A 15,561-nucleotide genomic window follows, 5' to 3' on the forward strand; every position below is an offset into this window, starting at 1 on the left:
TAATTTCAATCTGATGTTTTTAATATCAGTTAGAAATGGCTTTTAGTAACACAGACGTGTACTTAATGATTCACTTTGCCTTAATTACACAGAAATAAGCTCTCATGATTCCATCCTGCTTGTGGTCTTCTCAAACTGAGTTATTATTTCTGCAGAAGATACCTGCAGAAGTACATTTTTAGACCATCCCTACAGCTTTCTTGCTTTAGCTGACCAGCAAGTCTCATCTTATGAAAAAGAAGCAGATTTCTGATGCTGAAAGACACCGTGGTCATGCCCCTTTGACTTCTTCTAGCTGGATCATTGGGAATTTTACTTGTTTTTCAAACCACTTGGCTACAGTGAGAAGCTGCTTCTCCTGGAATGAACGCCCAATGAACTGGAGCCCAACTGGCAAGCCTCTCTCTGAAAGAGCTGTAGGAACACTTATGGCTGGCAATCCTGAAACAAAAGAAGTTATGCATACAAAGATTTACTATTAAAAAAATCCAGTTAGAGTCATTTTTGTAGCAATTCTGAGAGAACTAGAACAAGTTACGCAGAAGAAAAAGACTACTTAAGATCATTTGAGTAAATGAACTATGGAGTGTCACAAAAAATGAATTAGATCAACTGAAGGAGTCAGCATCCTCTCAAAGGAGAACCAGCTTTCCTCAAAACAAGATCTTGGTCTCTGGAACCTGAATGAATTCACCTTATCTGGACTTTATAAATAAACAATACCTACCTGGTTATCCTTGGAAGATAATACAAGAGAGGGGTGAGATATCTTAAATCTACAGACGAAGTTAAAAGCTGAAGGGAATAGACATTAAAACTGACTAGACAGGAGAAAACAGTTGAATTCCTGTCCCTACTCACCAGCCATATTTGCAGCCTGTGTTAGGATATCATCTTGTGTGCTGCGGGTTCTGTTGTCTTCTTTGATGAATTCTATATATGGGACTGCGTCGCTCAGAGTGGTAGGAGTGAGTAAAATATCAACACCACTTCTAAAAACTTTCACAAAGTCATTGGCAATGAGGCGTCTGACTTTCTGTGCCTTGACAAAGTAATCCTCATAGTTCCTAGAAAAAAAAAAATACAGATGTGAGAGCAGGATGCTTTAATTCTGAAAATGCTGAACATTTTCTCAGTTACCATAGAAAAGACAAGCCCACTATTCTGCCTGGTTAAGAGACCAGTAATACTGGTCTCTTACACTGATACTTGAGTTTTTGATATACCACAGTCCTAGTCATCAGGTTAAGAAGTTTAGTGTTTATGCTCTCATAGCCACGAAGCTGTCAGAGAAGGAAGAGACATGGAAATTCTGTTGAATAAAGGTGAAGGGAAAACAAAACCCTAGTTAAAAACGCTCAACTAAAAATCAGAATACTTGCATGGCCTTTCTGTAACCAAACCGCACATTGAATTTCACAGCAGAACAACACAACAAAGCCTAGAAATAATATAGAAATAAAGCAGGTTTTCAAAATAGGCATTAGTCATTTAGGATTCAATCCAGATAGATACTTAAAGTGTTTGAAAGAGTCCCATCATCTACTGAGATCTCTGAACGGACTGAAAACCAGGTATGTATTTCTAGCATACTTCTTCACAGACCATCACAAAGACCTTATCTTCCTCTGATTTTTTTTTTCCCCTTAAGTAAATATGTGATTTATGGCTTTCTAGACTGTCTTTATACAATTCAGAAACAGAAACAAACTAAAATAGTTAGCTTTTATGTTTTCTTGTCCTTTTAACTTCACAGGCAAAACTGGTAAATGTTCAACAGAATTCTTAAATTCAGAGAAGTTTGGTTTCAAAAGCAATCACCATCTACACCAGCAGCTACACTTCAGAAAAAAGGAGGGGGAGAAGGGATATTAAAAACTACCGTAAGAAAGTAGAAAAATCAATACATACTGAAATGGATGGAAGTAGAATAACTGAAAATGACCAAAAGCTTATTTGTCAGCATAATCTAAAGGTTTAACTTTCTGAAATACTGTAATGAAAATGGTTGCAATGAATAGGAGACAGCAGAATCTAGTTAAGAAGTTACAGTATTGAAATTAGCCATTCTAGAGTAATTTCTGAGGTCATCCTATCTATTAACTTCAGGAAACAGTAAAAGGAACAAAAAGGGCCTCAAATAATACTTTAATAACATTGGAAACGCTGTTTTGGATGTTTGAAAGAAGTGAAAAAACACCAATAAATCAAAACACATACTCTGTTAATTCTGATTCAATGTTTAGAAGCAATGATTATTTCATGAATGACCACCTAGTTATTTTACAGATTTCAAAAGCAAGACAAAAATAATCTGTAAAATGCAACATTTGCAGGAGACACAGATGTTTGTACTTTACTATTTATACCAAGAATGCTTTCTGAAGCCTGGATTACTTCAAATCTGATTTACTGTCAACAGGAACAGGACTCTCTTGTTCAATCCTGATGGAAGCCAATCTTACGTTCCTTCACAAAGAAAAGTGAGCTGCATGAATTTTAAAGCAGCCTTAGGAAAGTTGATCAGGACAGTTGTGTCCAGAAGGAACACACTTGGCAAGAGTATCAGCATTCCATAAAAGCTGGTTGTTACATACTGACTGACAACATTCCTGTCTCTGAGAGCAAGCAGAAGTCACTTCTGATGAATACTGTTGCTGACAGAGTTCTTTCAGTGGTGCATTTGTTTTGAGACCAATTACATGACCAGTTTTTCTGTTAGTAACAAAACAAATTAACTATGACTCCTATTTTCTCTCATAAATTAGGACTGTTAAATGAGGGGTGAAAACTGAGAAGAAAAAGAAAAATCAAATTGATCAGATTCTCTACATGCGCTGGATAAAAACCTATCACCTATAAAAACATTAATTCAGTACCTCTGCCAGTGCCTTCGCTTCCTTGTGTACTAAGGCAGAAAGCTATAGTTAATTTAATTGCCATATCACCTGACTTGCTCTAGAAGATCTCAGTAGAATGTATCAGCAGTTTTTCCGTGCAGCTTTAATGAGATTAACACCTATAGAGCTTTTAACGCTACAACAGCGATGGCTGCACTATGATTTCAATGTCATGCTATGGGATAGATTTTTCCTTAGTTTACCTAACAGGTCACAATCTGTTGGGGAATAAAACTGTAAAGCTGTTGTACTTAATTCAGAAGGGTCACACTGGTATAACTAAGGGAAAGCATTTTCATTCACTATTAACAGTTCACTAGGTATTACATAGGTAAAGCAATAATTGTATTAGAAGTAGTCACTAGTGTGAAGACATTAATTTGTTAAGGAAATGGTGATGAATTGCTCATCAAGACATGAAAAAGTAACTTAATAGATCTGATTTTCAAGATGCGTTCCACTTACTGTTTCAAGAGGAAGTAGTTTCCTGATAGAATTCTTCCTCTTACAACATCATTAAAGCCTTCTTGTCGTGTTGCAGCATACATACTTTCTGTGGACTCGTTCACATCAGAACGATGTCCTGTAAAGAAAAAGCAATTTAGAAATTAAGATTTGTGATCCTTAAGATTTAGCAACATAAAATAGTGATACACTTAATAATACAATAAGCCACTACTGCAGTCTGACATGCTACTGTTCTGGAAAACCATAAAAGCATCTTTCTATTTTATTATGGAGATATTAAAAAAGATTTTACCCCCAGATACTCATGTGCCTACAAATGAAATAAAGTATTTATGCACTTACTCCAGCTTTTATTTGCACAGGGGTTTTTTTTCTATTCCAACCCAAAGAAACATCACCAGACATTCAACCATGAAATGTTTATCTATCAAAGCTATACTTTTAAATGCCATCCAGCAAGGTTTTTATCTTCTGAGAAGAACAACAACAAAAAATTCAAAGGCCTTACCATATTCCAGTCCATCAAACCTGGCCATATTTGATGCCACTTCTGCTGTGCACAGCACATGATAGCAGACAATTGAGTAAGGAGTGTGTGGTAAACTCACTTCAATTACTTTAGCACCTGCATTCTTAAAGAGGTCAGCAGCTTTTGACCAAACAGCCAGAATTTCACTAGAAAGCCCTGGTGCGTTGTACTCCTTAGAGAAAAACAAGAACTAAGGTGAGTGATTTTATATACCAGTTTACTTTTACTGACAACCAACACAATATTATTTTTGCTAAAAATACCTTTAAACTATTTGCTCAGCACTATAATGTTTTGAATGCTTATTATAGATAAGCCTTGTAGCTTACCTAAGCCTTGTAGTTTATCTAAGCTATGCTCCTGTTTTAAGAGGTAAGTTAAAGACACCATTAAAATTCTCACTTTTTAAGATATCTGCATTAGTCCTAACTCTCAATGTGTGGGTTAAAGTACTGTCTGATCTCTGAATAGCTACAACTCATATTAAAATATGCATGTACCTGTTTAGGATTATCTGTAGCAACAGAAGACAACTGTCCAAGAGATATAAATAATTTATCCATGCCACTATTTTAGATTTGCCAAAATCAAAATAGTATGCAGCTAACTAGTTTTCTAAAGATACACTGTTTGCCTTTCAGATATTCTCATTAATTAACTGGTCAGTAGGCATCTTTTTACCATATCAATCTTTCATTTTGATAAAAACATTAATGGCTACAATAAAGTTTTCCTTCAACACCTACTGGAGCCCTGTGAATCATGGCTCTTTGTGCCATTCAAATGTTCAAAAAAAAAATAATTATGTTTTAACACAGCACCACGTAGACAAGGATTCAAAAACACCACAGAAACCAGTGCTAACCTCACTGTATGGGAAGTCACCAAGAGCAACTTGTGGGAGGCTACAGAAGCGACCGAAGGAAGTGCCACAGAGAGAAGCAAGAAATTAAGTTCCCCATTTCCCCTGGAACTTCCTGACAGTGTTTCCCACAAAAATGACAAAATATTTTAGATGAAGCACTAGCACATGCTCACTGAATTACCTACACAGGCAACAGAGCACATGATGCTCTTTTTCTGGAATTTCTCATACTATCTTCACTACTTTATATCATGAGACACTGTGAGGTGATGGTCAAGACACACAAATCTTTGTTTTAGAAGTGCTATTTGCTGTTCCAATCCACAACCGTTGACAGGATTTAAGCGTTACCTTAGGAATCCCTATACACAGCTTGCTGACATCAGGCATGTTGGGCAGCTCAAATGGCTGAAAGGCATCCTGAATTGTGGTAGAGTCTTTAGGATCGTGTCCAGCAAGTGAACCTGAAATATGACATGAAAAACAAGAGAACGTACACTGTGTAGCTGGAATGCAGTTTGCTTTTGAACAAAGACATGTATACAAAGACATGGGTAGCAATAATACCTAATACAACTGCAGCATCATCCACACATCTGGTTAAGATTCCTGGCACATCCATGGAGTTCACTAGAGGAATGAGACCATGGCGAGATATCAGTCCATATGTTGGCTTTAAACCTACTACACCACAGTGAGCAGCAGGGTTTCTGGTAGATCCTCCTGTGTCTGACCCTAAAGCTCTATGGTTTCAAAAGGATTACCATTAGTAAAATGATTCGGAACATGTCCAAAAAAATAAATATTCATGTCTTTTATATGGATTTAAAAGTGTGTGAGCTCTTCCCAGATTAAAAGCCATAACCACACAAACCATATTTTAGTTAGCTCCATTTGACCACTATTTTTCATCAGTATTTTTCTTAGGTCCTCTGAATTGGCCACAAGGAAAGCTCAGTCCTCTCCACAAACAGGTAAATATGTGGAATTTAGGCACTCTGACTAAGGCCCTAAATACCTGCTTCCTGCTTCTCTGTTTGTCTGTTCCAATTCTGTGGTCTCTGAATGATACATCTCATGATGTAGCCTACAATTTCCAGATATTTGTGTTCACTTCACACACTATGAAGTAGCACATTGCAGCATACGAGGATGCAGTGACACAGTATGTTTTTTACCCCCAATAACAAGGCATGCTTTCCAAGGTCTAGGATGCTTTTCCTGTTTCCAAGCCTACAAAAAATAGCATCAGAATGCCCAGTTTAGAGTAGCTGAAGTTCAATTTCAGAACACAGCGTTCTCTTTTTTTTTTTTTTAAAGTTGTCTTCTTATTGCTCTTTCACAGACGAAACCTTGTCCTAAACTGAAATTTTTATTTCAAAAATTGTAATGGAATTGGGAAGTCACGTTGAAATGAAAACTCTTCTTCTGTTTTTAATGACTTTAAACTCAAACACCATTTTAAAAATAAGCCTGCTTTTACCAAAATCTTAACCAAAATAAAAGTCAGGAAGGAGATATAATTTTTACTAAGGTTGGTATGAGAATTTTCCTACAGGTATCCATTTCTGAGATGGCTGAACCAAATCCATTGACTTTGATGAAGTGTTTTTTTTTTAAGCTTTTATACTGATACAAAAAGAAATCCTTTCTGTAGCATTTCTGTATATCCAAATCTAAAACTGAAAAGAGAGACTGGCAGCATTTCTGCTGCTTGAAAGAAATCAATAGAGTGGATATACAATAGGTTTTAGGCAATAAAATAGCTGGACAAAGAATCACCCTGATCTGACAAAATGCTGAGCAGTGCAAAATGGAAGTTTTGTTGCATACCCAGCAACATAAAGGAAGATGCTAGGCCACCTCAGGATCAGGCCATTCTGGCTCACAACAACGACCAGCAGTCCTCAGGGATGGCTGCACTGAGTTCAGTTTAAACAACATTAAATCTTTGAGTAGACTGCATCCTAGTGAAGGGTAGTGAGATGTAGACGTATAATCAAAAGGAAAGGCAAAAATCAGGTTTGTATATAAAAAAAAAATAATAAAAAACCTAATCAATATGAGCAAAAATCTTTTAACAAGATAGATACATATAATATGTATGGGTAAATGAAAACATAGTAACTAAAGAGCATTTTAAATACCCTCCAGTTAAATTCACAGAAATGAAATCATCCTTTATAAAATGTGCTCTGCTATGTAGCTCTCAGAACTGTATAAAATGAAAGGTGTGAAGTTTTAAGTAACAGATTTCCTTTAACAGCAGGATGGGGAAGATGGTATGAACAATTCATTTGTTAAATAATGTTCTGCTATTCCATGCGGGTAATTGCTGTAAAAAATACAGCTTGTTTATTTATTATTTAAAATAAACTAAAACTCCACTCACTTTTTTTTTTTTTTAAAGCAGACAAGTTTCTTAGTATCCTTGTAGCTGGCTGTCTTTTGTTAAGTCAGAGATTTGAAAGCTGTTAGACCACAAATCTCAGGTATCTGTATTATTACATACTTTGCTATAAAAACAAAGGTGGGGAAGAAAGACTACTATACTGTTACAAGTTGAGGGATCTCATCATTTGCTCAATTAAGTTTTCAGTGTGTGTTTGTGTAATGCGCTTAATGAGGCAGAGGATGTGTCTCAAGCCCCATGTTATTTTTAAGAAAATATGTGGAAATAACAATGAAATCGTCACTCCTTTACTGCCATTATCATTTTACTTCATGAAGTGCAAAGTGGTCATATCAGTATGCTGAATAACACTTAAAATGAGTAAGCCTCAATTTGCCTACAGGGAATTATGCTGGCTTCGTGCTATGCCATGAATAAACCAGGGATGTTGAAATAAATTCCTGCCTGCCAGTACAAATAACACTTGCATTTCAAACAAGATCAATATCTTTTTGAAAACCTGATCTATACACTACATGATTAGAAAATTACAAAATGAAAGCTTTGCGACATATTTCAAGACATTTAATTAAAAACAACTCTAAAAAACCTCTTACGCAAAACACGTGAAAGATGATACAGCAGCCGCGCTGCCTCCCGAGCTCCCTCCTGTTATTACCCATTTGAACTCTTCATGCTCAGGATCAGATTTTGGTGCAGATTTTTCCTTGTACTGTCTTGAATAACTCCATGGATTTCTGACTGGTCCAAATACCCCATCCGTACTCCCAGATCTGAAACAGCCAGATAGCACAAACACAGACAGAAGTGACAAATGGCACATTGCTTTCACCAAGCTTTTCTTTAAACAATTCTTCATCCTTCACCCTAATAAATCCAATCTCAACACAAAAAGACTGGTGTATGTACATCCTCGTGCAGTCATCTTCCACAGCGTTGTAAACTGTAAAAAGGGATCTTCATCCTTTTCTGCCACAGAACCTCAGTTGTTCTTCTTTCTAACCTCTGCTAATGCCACTGGAGAGAATGTAATCACTAAAAAATAAAACTGAATTATAGTACATAACAGTAAATCTGTAGGTCTGCTACAGAACACAGGCCTTCTGGTTTCCCAGGCCTGCATTTGGAAAAGGCAAAAGATGGCCACAGTGATGTGGGAAACCACCCTGTTAGAGATGAGGGACAAAGCTCTACAATGGCAGAAACAAGCACTCCTCTGTAAATTACATACTATTACTTTATAGCCTTCTCCTGAGAGCACAGCCCGTTGGTTGGGAGTGCTAGCCTGGCTCCTCAGAATCTGGTTTCAGCCAGCCTGAGGTAACCTAAGTGTGGGCTGCCACCAGGAGGGAGGGACTTTCCACCTTCCTCACAACTGCCACCTCATGTTCCCTGACTCCACAGCGTCAGTGTTATTAGCCAAATCACCAGAGGTGGCAGTTCACACAGTTGAAAATTAACTTAATTGAGACATTACTTCTAAGCTGGATCGGCTCCCTGATCAAGATTCATGGTGCAGCCACGTTGGGGCTAGCGTAACAGGACAAGCAAACACACAATCCAGAGATGAGGCCTGGGGTGAGAAAATCCTTTTAAATCTGCGGCTTTAATGAGCTTAGACTACTTATAACACTGTATGATGAGTTTTCTTCCTGTGCTTTTTCTCTGCCCTTCCTGAGGCATATCTCTGACTTTACCCAGAATGATTCAAGCAAAGTATTTTCACCCAATCAAATATATCTCTTTAGCTATAGCATACCCAAATCAAAGTGTTGCTCTAAATTATCCTATTCACAGCAAATCAGAGAGTACTCATACAATGCTACTCCAGCAGCTGACTGGTAAAGGCAGTAACTGTCATCATGGGTGTGATGATAATTAGCTAAGGACAGAAACCACCAGTAAAGAAAGAGAAAAAGGCAACAAATGACTAGTGTAGTAACCAATTCTGACAACACACTTCTGGATTTGGAAGTCCACTTGTCTGCGGCCTGCTAAGGCTGTGCCACTTCCTCCCTCTCAAACACAGCCATAATTGAACATTCATTTATTTTAAAATAAATAGACATTTGTATCATTTACCCAACAGTATAAAAGTTCATGCAACGTTTGAGAAATTCGTGGAACTCTAAACACTCTTTGCAGATAAGTTTAAGGATTACAGATAGATCAGAACAGATGAGGTGAAACCACATGTTGAAAATAATAAACGTCACTCACCCCATTGCAAATTCATCTAGGTTTGTTTTTCCTAAAAGCACAGCTCCCTGATCCTGTAACTTCTGAACGACTGTAGCATTGTAAGGAGGAATATAACCTGAAAACAATCAGAACAGTTAAGGGAGTGATTAGTGATATATGGTTGATTTTTAGAAATAGCTATTCCTCTGAACACTTCAACCTTGCCATTATTAGCGTATAAGAATTATCAAGACAGTGCCCAAATTTTGCTTCAAGACAGTATCAGTAATTCTCAAAATTTTAAATAATCTCAAAATAAACCAACTACTGTTTTGTCTCCAGTGTCTTTTTTCCTCCACAATTTATCATCCAGTAATTCCGGATTATACATTTCTACATTGTGGAGCTAAGACTTTACACAAATGAGTTACCACAAGGTTGGCTGAATTTTGCATGAAAATTGCATTCAGGCAATTTGCAGGAGCTGTCTAAAAGGAGGAGAAATGAGAAATACCTCTTTACAGATGAGTGCTAATTTGCCTTGAATTATTCCCATTATCATGAGATATAGGTGCATATGGTTAGCCACAAGCTGAAATACTGACTATCCTGTGAACAAATGTGTACCCTTAAGCACTTTGACCTTATATAAACTACTATGAGAACTGTGTCACGTACATGAAATCCTGGGTAGCAACCAATTCCTTTTGTTAATAGTGACAGGGATTTCTCCACCCCCACACTCAAATGGGACAAGGACATCACCACTCCTGATACTCTCAGACACAATACCACAATCAGCCACGAAGGGCCTAAGGATATGCATAAGGAAAAGCACCTCAGGTAATAACACTTTATTTAAATGGCAATGTCATGTTTTGTTTCTTCTGCTTAAAAAAGTGTAATAGACTTCTGATTTCTTGAACTAATCCTATCTTCCTCAAAACTTGCCAGTTTTACTTTGTGCAGAATAAAGCTGATATAAGAAATGTTTTCTACTTTTCCTTTTACTATGGAAACATTAGAGTGCCTTGAAAGTTTTGATGGAGTGCTAAAAGAAACAATAAGCTTAGGAAATTTCAAAAAATTTAAGTCTTACAGAACATGTTTATAAGTCAGGAATGTAGAGACAAAAAACACATTACTATCTACTGTTCCTTCAGCAATATGAAAACACTATGTAAGTCAACAATTATAAATAGAACAAATAATTTGTCTGCATTTTGCTAGACACAATAGCAGCAAAAAGTACTGACTGCTCTTCTGTAAATCTAAAAGCAACATGAAAAAGCGTGAGCTATGGAATAATTCCATTTTAATATAAGACCTAGAATAAACATTGCATTGTTAAAAGCAATGGAACAATATGAACGGAGATAATACACAAGAAAAAAAGGTATATCTAATACTAGATGATCTTGGCAGAAGAAATCAGATAAACACATTTTCTGAAATCAATTCTGCTTTTTACTTTTTTTCTTTTTTTTTTTTTTGAAAATATTTAGATCTCTGGAAGACTATTAGACCTGTAAGGAGAAGAGCTCTGAAATAAGATCCAATTTTACTTTAAAAGCTCTACTGTACCTTTTAGCATGTTTGATGCACATGTTGTCTCAATGCCAGCTGTATTAAAGTTGTCTTTTACTGCAACAGGAATTCCATCTAAAACACCGAGTGGCTGACCTGCATTAGGAATTAATGCAAAGAAAACAGAGATTAAATCAATGTGCTACATACACAGTCTTCTCATCACTTACAATTTATTTTACGTGTCACTCCTGGTGCTTTTTGGAATAATGTTATCCACTTAACATTTGATGGTTGTCTATTACGTTTTCAAGACCCATCATCTAAAACTACTATTAAGAATTACGCCTGCCCAGACCAGACCTGTACCTGCAGAACACAGCTCTGCAAATGTCTCTATGCCTGCAGGCATCTGCTTTTGGATAGGATAGGTAGCTCAAAGGAATGTTTAAATGTTTACTTCTTCAAAAGTGACCACACAATGCTTATTTCAGCCTTAGGTGCTGTCTAAATCTACTTCATCCCTAGGCAGGTGGCCAAAAGTTCTGCCTACCTGACATACACAGTAGATTTAACCAAAAATAATAATAATAATCATCATCATCCTGAAGCAGAGAAAGCTTTCCCTAAGTGATTAATTATCCACCGTGCAGGAAAAAAAGATACTAGGAAGCTAAACTTCCTGGCTGGCAATTTTCTTAAGCTGTCAGGGGATAACAAGTGTCAGTCAAGAAGGGAAAAAAAAAAAAAAAAAAGTACCCTATCAGGTGAAAAGTTCCCTTTTCTATCTTTCAGGAAATGCAAAGGAAAATGAGGATGGTCAGGGTGGCACCTCTGCCTCTAAATGCTGCAGGTAACAGGATTTAACGCTGTTCTGTTTACCCAACAACTGAAATTAAAGCTGCTTTCATTTGCTTTTTTAATTTAAAACTTGCCAGGCTTAGGTGGATGTTTCTCTACTTTAGTGTCCTACAAAAGGACTGCACCTACAGCAGGCCTACAAGAAGAAGACCACTGCACGTGCCTGCTCATTGTAATCACTGGCTACCAATCTAAACCAAACTTCTGAAAATAAATGCAACCAGTGACAGTGCTGTCTGATAACTACAGAGCACATATAACCTGCAACACCTGCCTTTGAACTAAGGTGCCTGTTTTGGAGCAAGTCTTGCTTTTGGTTTTTGAACTGAACACGCTGCTGGGTGCCAAAGCATGCACCCCCCACAAACACCCACAGAAACCCCAGCTGCAAACCCCATCCCCTAACAGTCAAACGAGCTGCACAAACACCTGTGTCGGAAAGAAAAATCACTTTATCTACCACGGTGAGCTCCTCCACAAGAGTTTTTTAAGGATTGCTATCAGCTGCAAGCAAGCCAACGTACCTCTTCGGTATCTTTCCTCTGATTCCTCAGCCTGCTTCAGGGCGGTTTCTTCAGCGACGGTGATGTAGGCGTTAAGCAGCTTGGTGCTTTTGATGAGAGCCAGGCACTTGTGGCAAAGCTCCGTCGGAGTGACCTGCCCTTCCTTCAGCGCTGCCGAAACCTGCAAGGATATTCGCCCTTTTCAGCGGCACGCTGCCCGTGCGCTAAAACACCTCCCAACCACCACCACAATCATTATTACTAATAATATTACCACCACGACCTCCCCGGGCCGCTCACCTGGCGGAGGGAAGCTCGCAGCATGGCTTCCCCGCGACCACCACCACTCCTCCTCCTCCTTCTCCTCAGCGCCTGGGCGCCGCCATCTTGTGGCAGCCCCCAGCGGCGCCATTGGCGGCGGCAGCGAGGCGCCGGCCGCGCATTGGGCTGCGGGGCGAGGGAGGAGGGCACCGGCACCGGGACAGGGACAGGGATTGGGATCGGGACCGGGACCCCGGGGAGGATGGGGCGGCTGCCGGCCCTGCTGGTGCGGGTGCCGGTGCGCTGCTTCGGCGGCTCTCCGCGGGCGCGCTCCGCCATGCCCTCCTGGGTGATCGACCGCTACGGCCGCAACGAGGTGCTGCGCCTCAGCAGGGAGATGGCCCTCCCCGCCATCCAGTTCCCCAACGAGGTGGTTGTCCGGGTGCACGCCGCCAGCCTCAACCCCATAGACCTTAGCATGAGAAGTAAGTGACGGGGACGGGGCCCCCCGGGGCGGCTTCGGCGGGGCCGTGAGGTGAAATCCTCGCGTGTCGCCCCGGGCAGCTCCCGCTGGGCTCCTGGCCCTCTGCCCTGCCACAGGGGTGTTAGCAGGGGGTGGCCTCCCCTGGCAGGCTCCCAAATTCCCCTCTCTTTGGGGTCAGTGAGGCTGAAGGTCAAAAGCACCTCAGTGTGGGTGAGCTGCCCCGAGCCATGCTGCACGTTGCCTTCTCCCGTCGTCCCCAGCTGGCACCATGAGCTGACCCAGGAAGCCCATAGCTTTGGGTGACTCTGTACTTGACACGTTTCATCTGATTTTTCCTCAGTTTCAGGCTTCAAATTGCAGGAAGGCTGCAGTGAGGAAGGCCCCGTGCTTCATGCTGAGAAGGGATCCTGCCTCAGATTCAGCAGCACCTGCAAAAAGCCCATTGACAGAGCTGTAATGTGTGTTTTGGGTCTTTAACAAATGAATTTTAAGACATCCTCATATATAATCTTGATTTTCATTATGTGACATTTGCTATCTGAGGATTGCAGTTGTCACCCGCGTGAGCTACTAGGATGCAACTGGTATTTTGAGTTCAATTTAAATTATTTGGAAGAAACTACGTTTTCATCCTGCTTCACAGGTGTCAGCTTTTGAACCCGTTTCATTTCAGTATTAAAACACTTTCTAGCACAATAGGTCACATAGGCAGACTTCTCCAAATAACTTGAAAGGACATACACGCCCAAATGCAGATTTATTTTTATTTTTATTTTTCTGAGGCTGAGAAGTGTTATTGGATGTGTAGTTTCTGGACACCACAGCATTTAGCTATTCCGTACTCAATAGAAGTTAAGATTACTCATCTTAATATATGTTCCTTAATTTTTACAATGGTGTTTATGTTGCTTTGTTTATAGTACTCTACTTGAAAAGGTGAATTGAAAGTTTGGAGTTCTTTTGGATTCCTAGCTACATTATGTTGTTGGAAAATGGAGCATGTCCAGCAGAATTTTTAGAATTTCTGACTGTTAGTGCATATTAAATATTTTTATAACAAAAAGCCATTTTCTGTGGAGTGATTAAATCATGACAACAATTTATTTAATTGTTATGTGGTGATTTGTGTTCTAGCATGTACTGTGTGCTCTTAATGGGGGGAGGGCAAATAGGCCATAATTGAGGTTTGCTCTTTATTAGTAAAATCTGTAAAAATACTGAAGGTTTTGTACATGCTTGAATCATAAAAGAAATACAGAGTGTACTGAAAATGAGGCATATTATGTACATACTATGCCTTCTAAACTGAATTGTCCACTTACTGAATTAATTTAATGTTTTTTAGGTGGTTATGGTGCAACGGCATTAAATATGAAGCGGGATCCCCTGAAAATCAAAAGCACAGAAAATGAATTTCCACTAACGCTTGGTCGAGATGTCTCTGGTGTTGTCATGGAATGTGGACTAAGTGTGTCTTATTTCAAACCTGGAGATGAGGTGATGTCACTAATCTGATGTTTACTACAAGCATATAGTTAAAATATACCATGAGCTGTTCAGCTTTCATTTCCCTTAGTTCATTTATTTTTTTTGAAAAAGTGTATTTTATACATGGTATAGTTTACTTATATAACTCAGTAATCCTTCCTTGACTTGCTCTTTTGATGTTTTTTGTTTAAAGAGTAAGCTAAACTGGCATCTGATGAGCAACAGTGAAGACATTTTGCAAATTGGAGAAAAAAAAAATCTTTAATGAATGTAACTTTTTGATATAGGTATAATCTTTTCTAAAGTCACAAAAGTTGATTGTTCTTTTTCTGTTTGTTTTTAGGTATGGGCAGCAATTCCTCCATGGAAACAAGGCACTCTCTCAGAGTTTGTGGTAGCTAGTGCAAATGAGGTAAACCTGCAAAAATGTGACTAACAGACAAAAAGCCCAAACTATGAATACTGCTGTTCTCTCTTTTTTTTTTTTTTCCCCCCCCTTGGTGCATAAATAACTGTTTCTTAATGCTTGAATTGATCTCGACTCCTACTAGTTTTGAATCTTCATGATGGTTGAAAACGTGGAATACACGATCTGCAATTCAGTAAAGCTTGTTTAAATATTTCAGTGTCACACAGGATCTACTGGGTGACTTAGATAAGGTTGATTTTATTTCAGGTGTCTTTTAAGCCCAAATGTCTCAGTCACACAGAAGCTGCCTCCTTACCATATGTAGGTCTTACCGCCTGGTCTGCCATTAACAAAGTCGGAGGACTGAACCAAAGTAATTGTAGTGGGAAAAGGTAAGTAACCCGTTCTGGTGCTAAAACTTAAGTGTTTCATTTTTATACTGATTAGCAGCTCGTAAGACGTGTCTGGCAGTGATGAAGGCTGTTGTGACATCCACAAAGATCAGATGACCTGAATATTTTAGGGTCAGACTGTGCAAATGCTAAGGAGGGGGCTACTGTAGAGGGAGATTGAGATGTGGAGCCTAAGTGAAGTTTTACTAGTCATAGCTAGGGGAAGTCTCACTTCCCTTGCGTATAATATAAGGTATGTGTACTGTATTTGATTATATAG

The 15,561-nt window shown here is 38.9% G+C and overlaps 2 protein-coding genes across 2 annotated transcripts in view; one reads left to right on the forward strand and one right to left on the reverse strand.

Moving 5' to 3' along the window:
- Window positions 1-13,012, reverse strand: QRSL1 (glutaminyl-tRNA amidotransferase subunit QRSL1). The gene is made up of 11 exons (XM_027454756.3): window positions 12,548-13,012; window positions 12,269-12,428; window positions 10,941-11,039; window positions 9,396-9,492; window positions 7,772-7,948; window positions 5,330-5,505; window positions 5,114-5,226; window positions 3,877-4,069; window positions 3,366-3,483; window positions 862-1,067; window positions 1-441 (listed from the first exon to the last, which is right to left on the reverse strand). The coding sequence occupies exons 1-11, from the start codon at window positions 12,845-12,847 to the stop codon at window positions 272-274; spliced, it is 1,809 nt and encodes a 602-aa protein (XP_027310557.2). The 5' UTR covers window positions 12,848-13,012; the 3' UTR covers window positions 1-271.
- Window positions 10,109-15,561, forward strand: part of RTN4IP1 (reticulon 4 interacting protein 1) — a 22,453-nt gene continuing 17,000 nt past the window's right edge. Inside the window, exons 1-5 of the mRNA XM_072036145.1 lie at window positions 10,109-10,199; window positions 11,679-11,736; window positions 14,338-14,489; window positions 14,824-14,892; window positions 15,157-15,281. Coding sequence (XP_071892246.1) covers window positions 11,682-11,736; window positions 14,338-14,489; window positions 14,824-14,892; window positions 15,157-15,281 — 401 coding nt within the window. The 5' untranslated portion in view covers window positions 10,109-10,199; window positions 11,679-11,681. The remainder of the gene's footprint in view (window positions 10,200-11,678; window positions 11,737-14,337; window positions 14,490-14,823; window positions 14,893-15,156; window positions 15,282-15,561) is intronic.

Source organism: Anas platyrhynchos, chromosome 3, assembly GCF_047663525.1.
Source record: "Anas platyrhynchos isolate ZD024472 breed Pekin duck chromosome 3, IASCAAS_PekinDuck_T2T, whole genome shotgun sequence".
Classification (NCBI taxonomy): Eukaryota; Metazoa; Chordata; class Aves; order Anseriformes; family Anatidae; genus Anas; species Anas platyrhynchos.

Bases quoted from the DNA above. Each gene is read 5' to 3' on its own strand.
- QRSL1 (XM_027454756.3), bottom strand. From the start codon at position 12,847: ATGGCGGAGCGCGCCCGCGGAGAGCCGCCGAAGCAGCGCACCGGCACC. The intron at 5,227-5,329 runs GTATTATTGCTA...GTCATATTTCAG, and splicing joins TGATGCTGCAGTTGTATTAG to GTTCACTTGCTGGACACGAT. The intron at 4,070-5,113 runs GTAACGCTTAAA...TTTTTCTCTAAG, and splicing joins TGTGTATAGGGATTCCTAAG to GAGTACAACGCACCAGGGCT.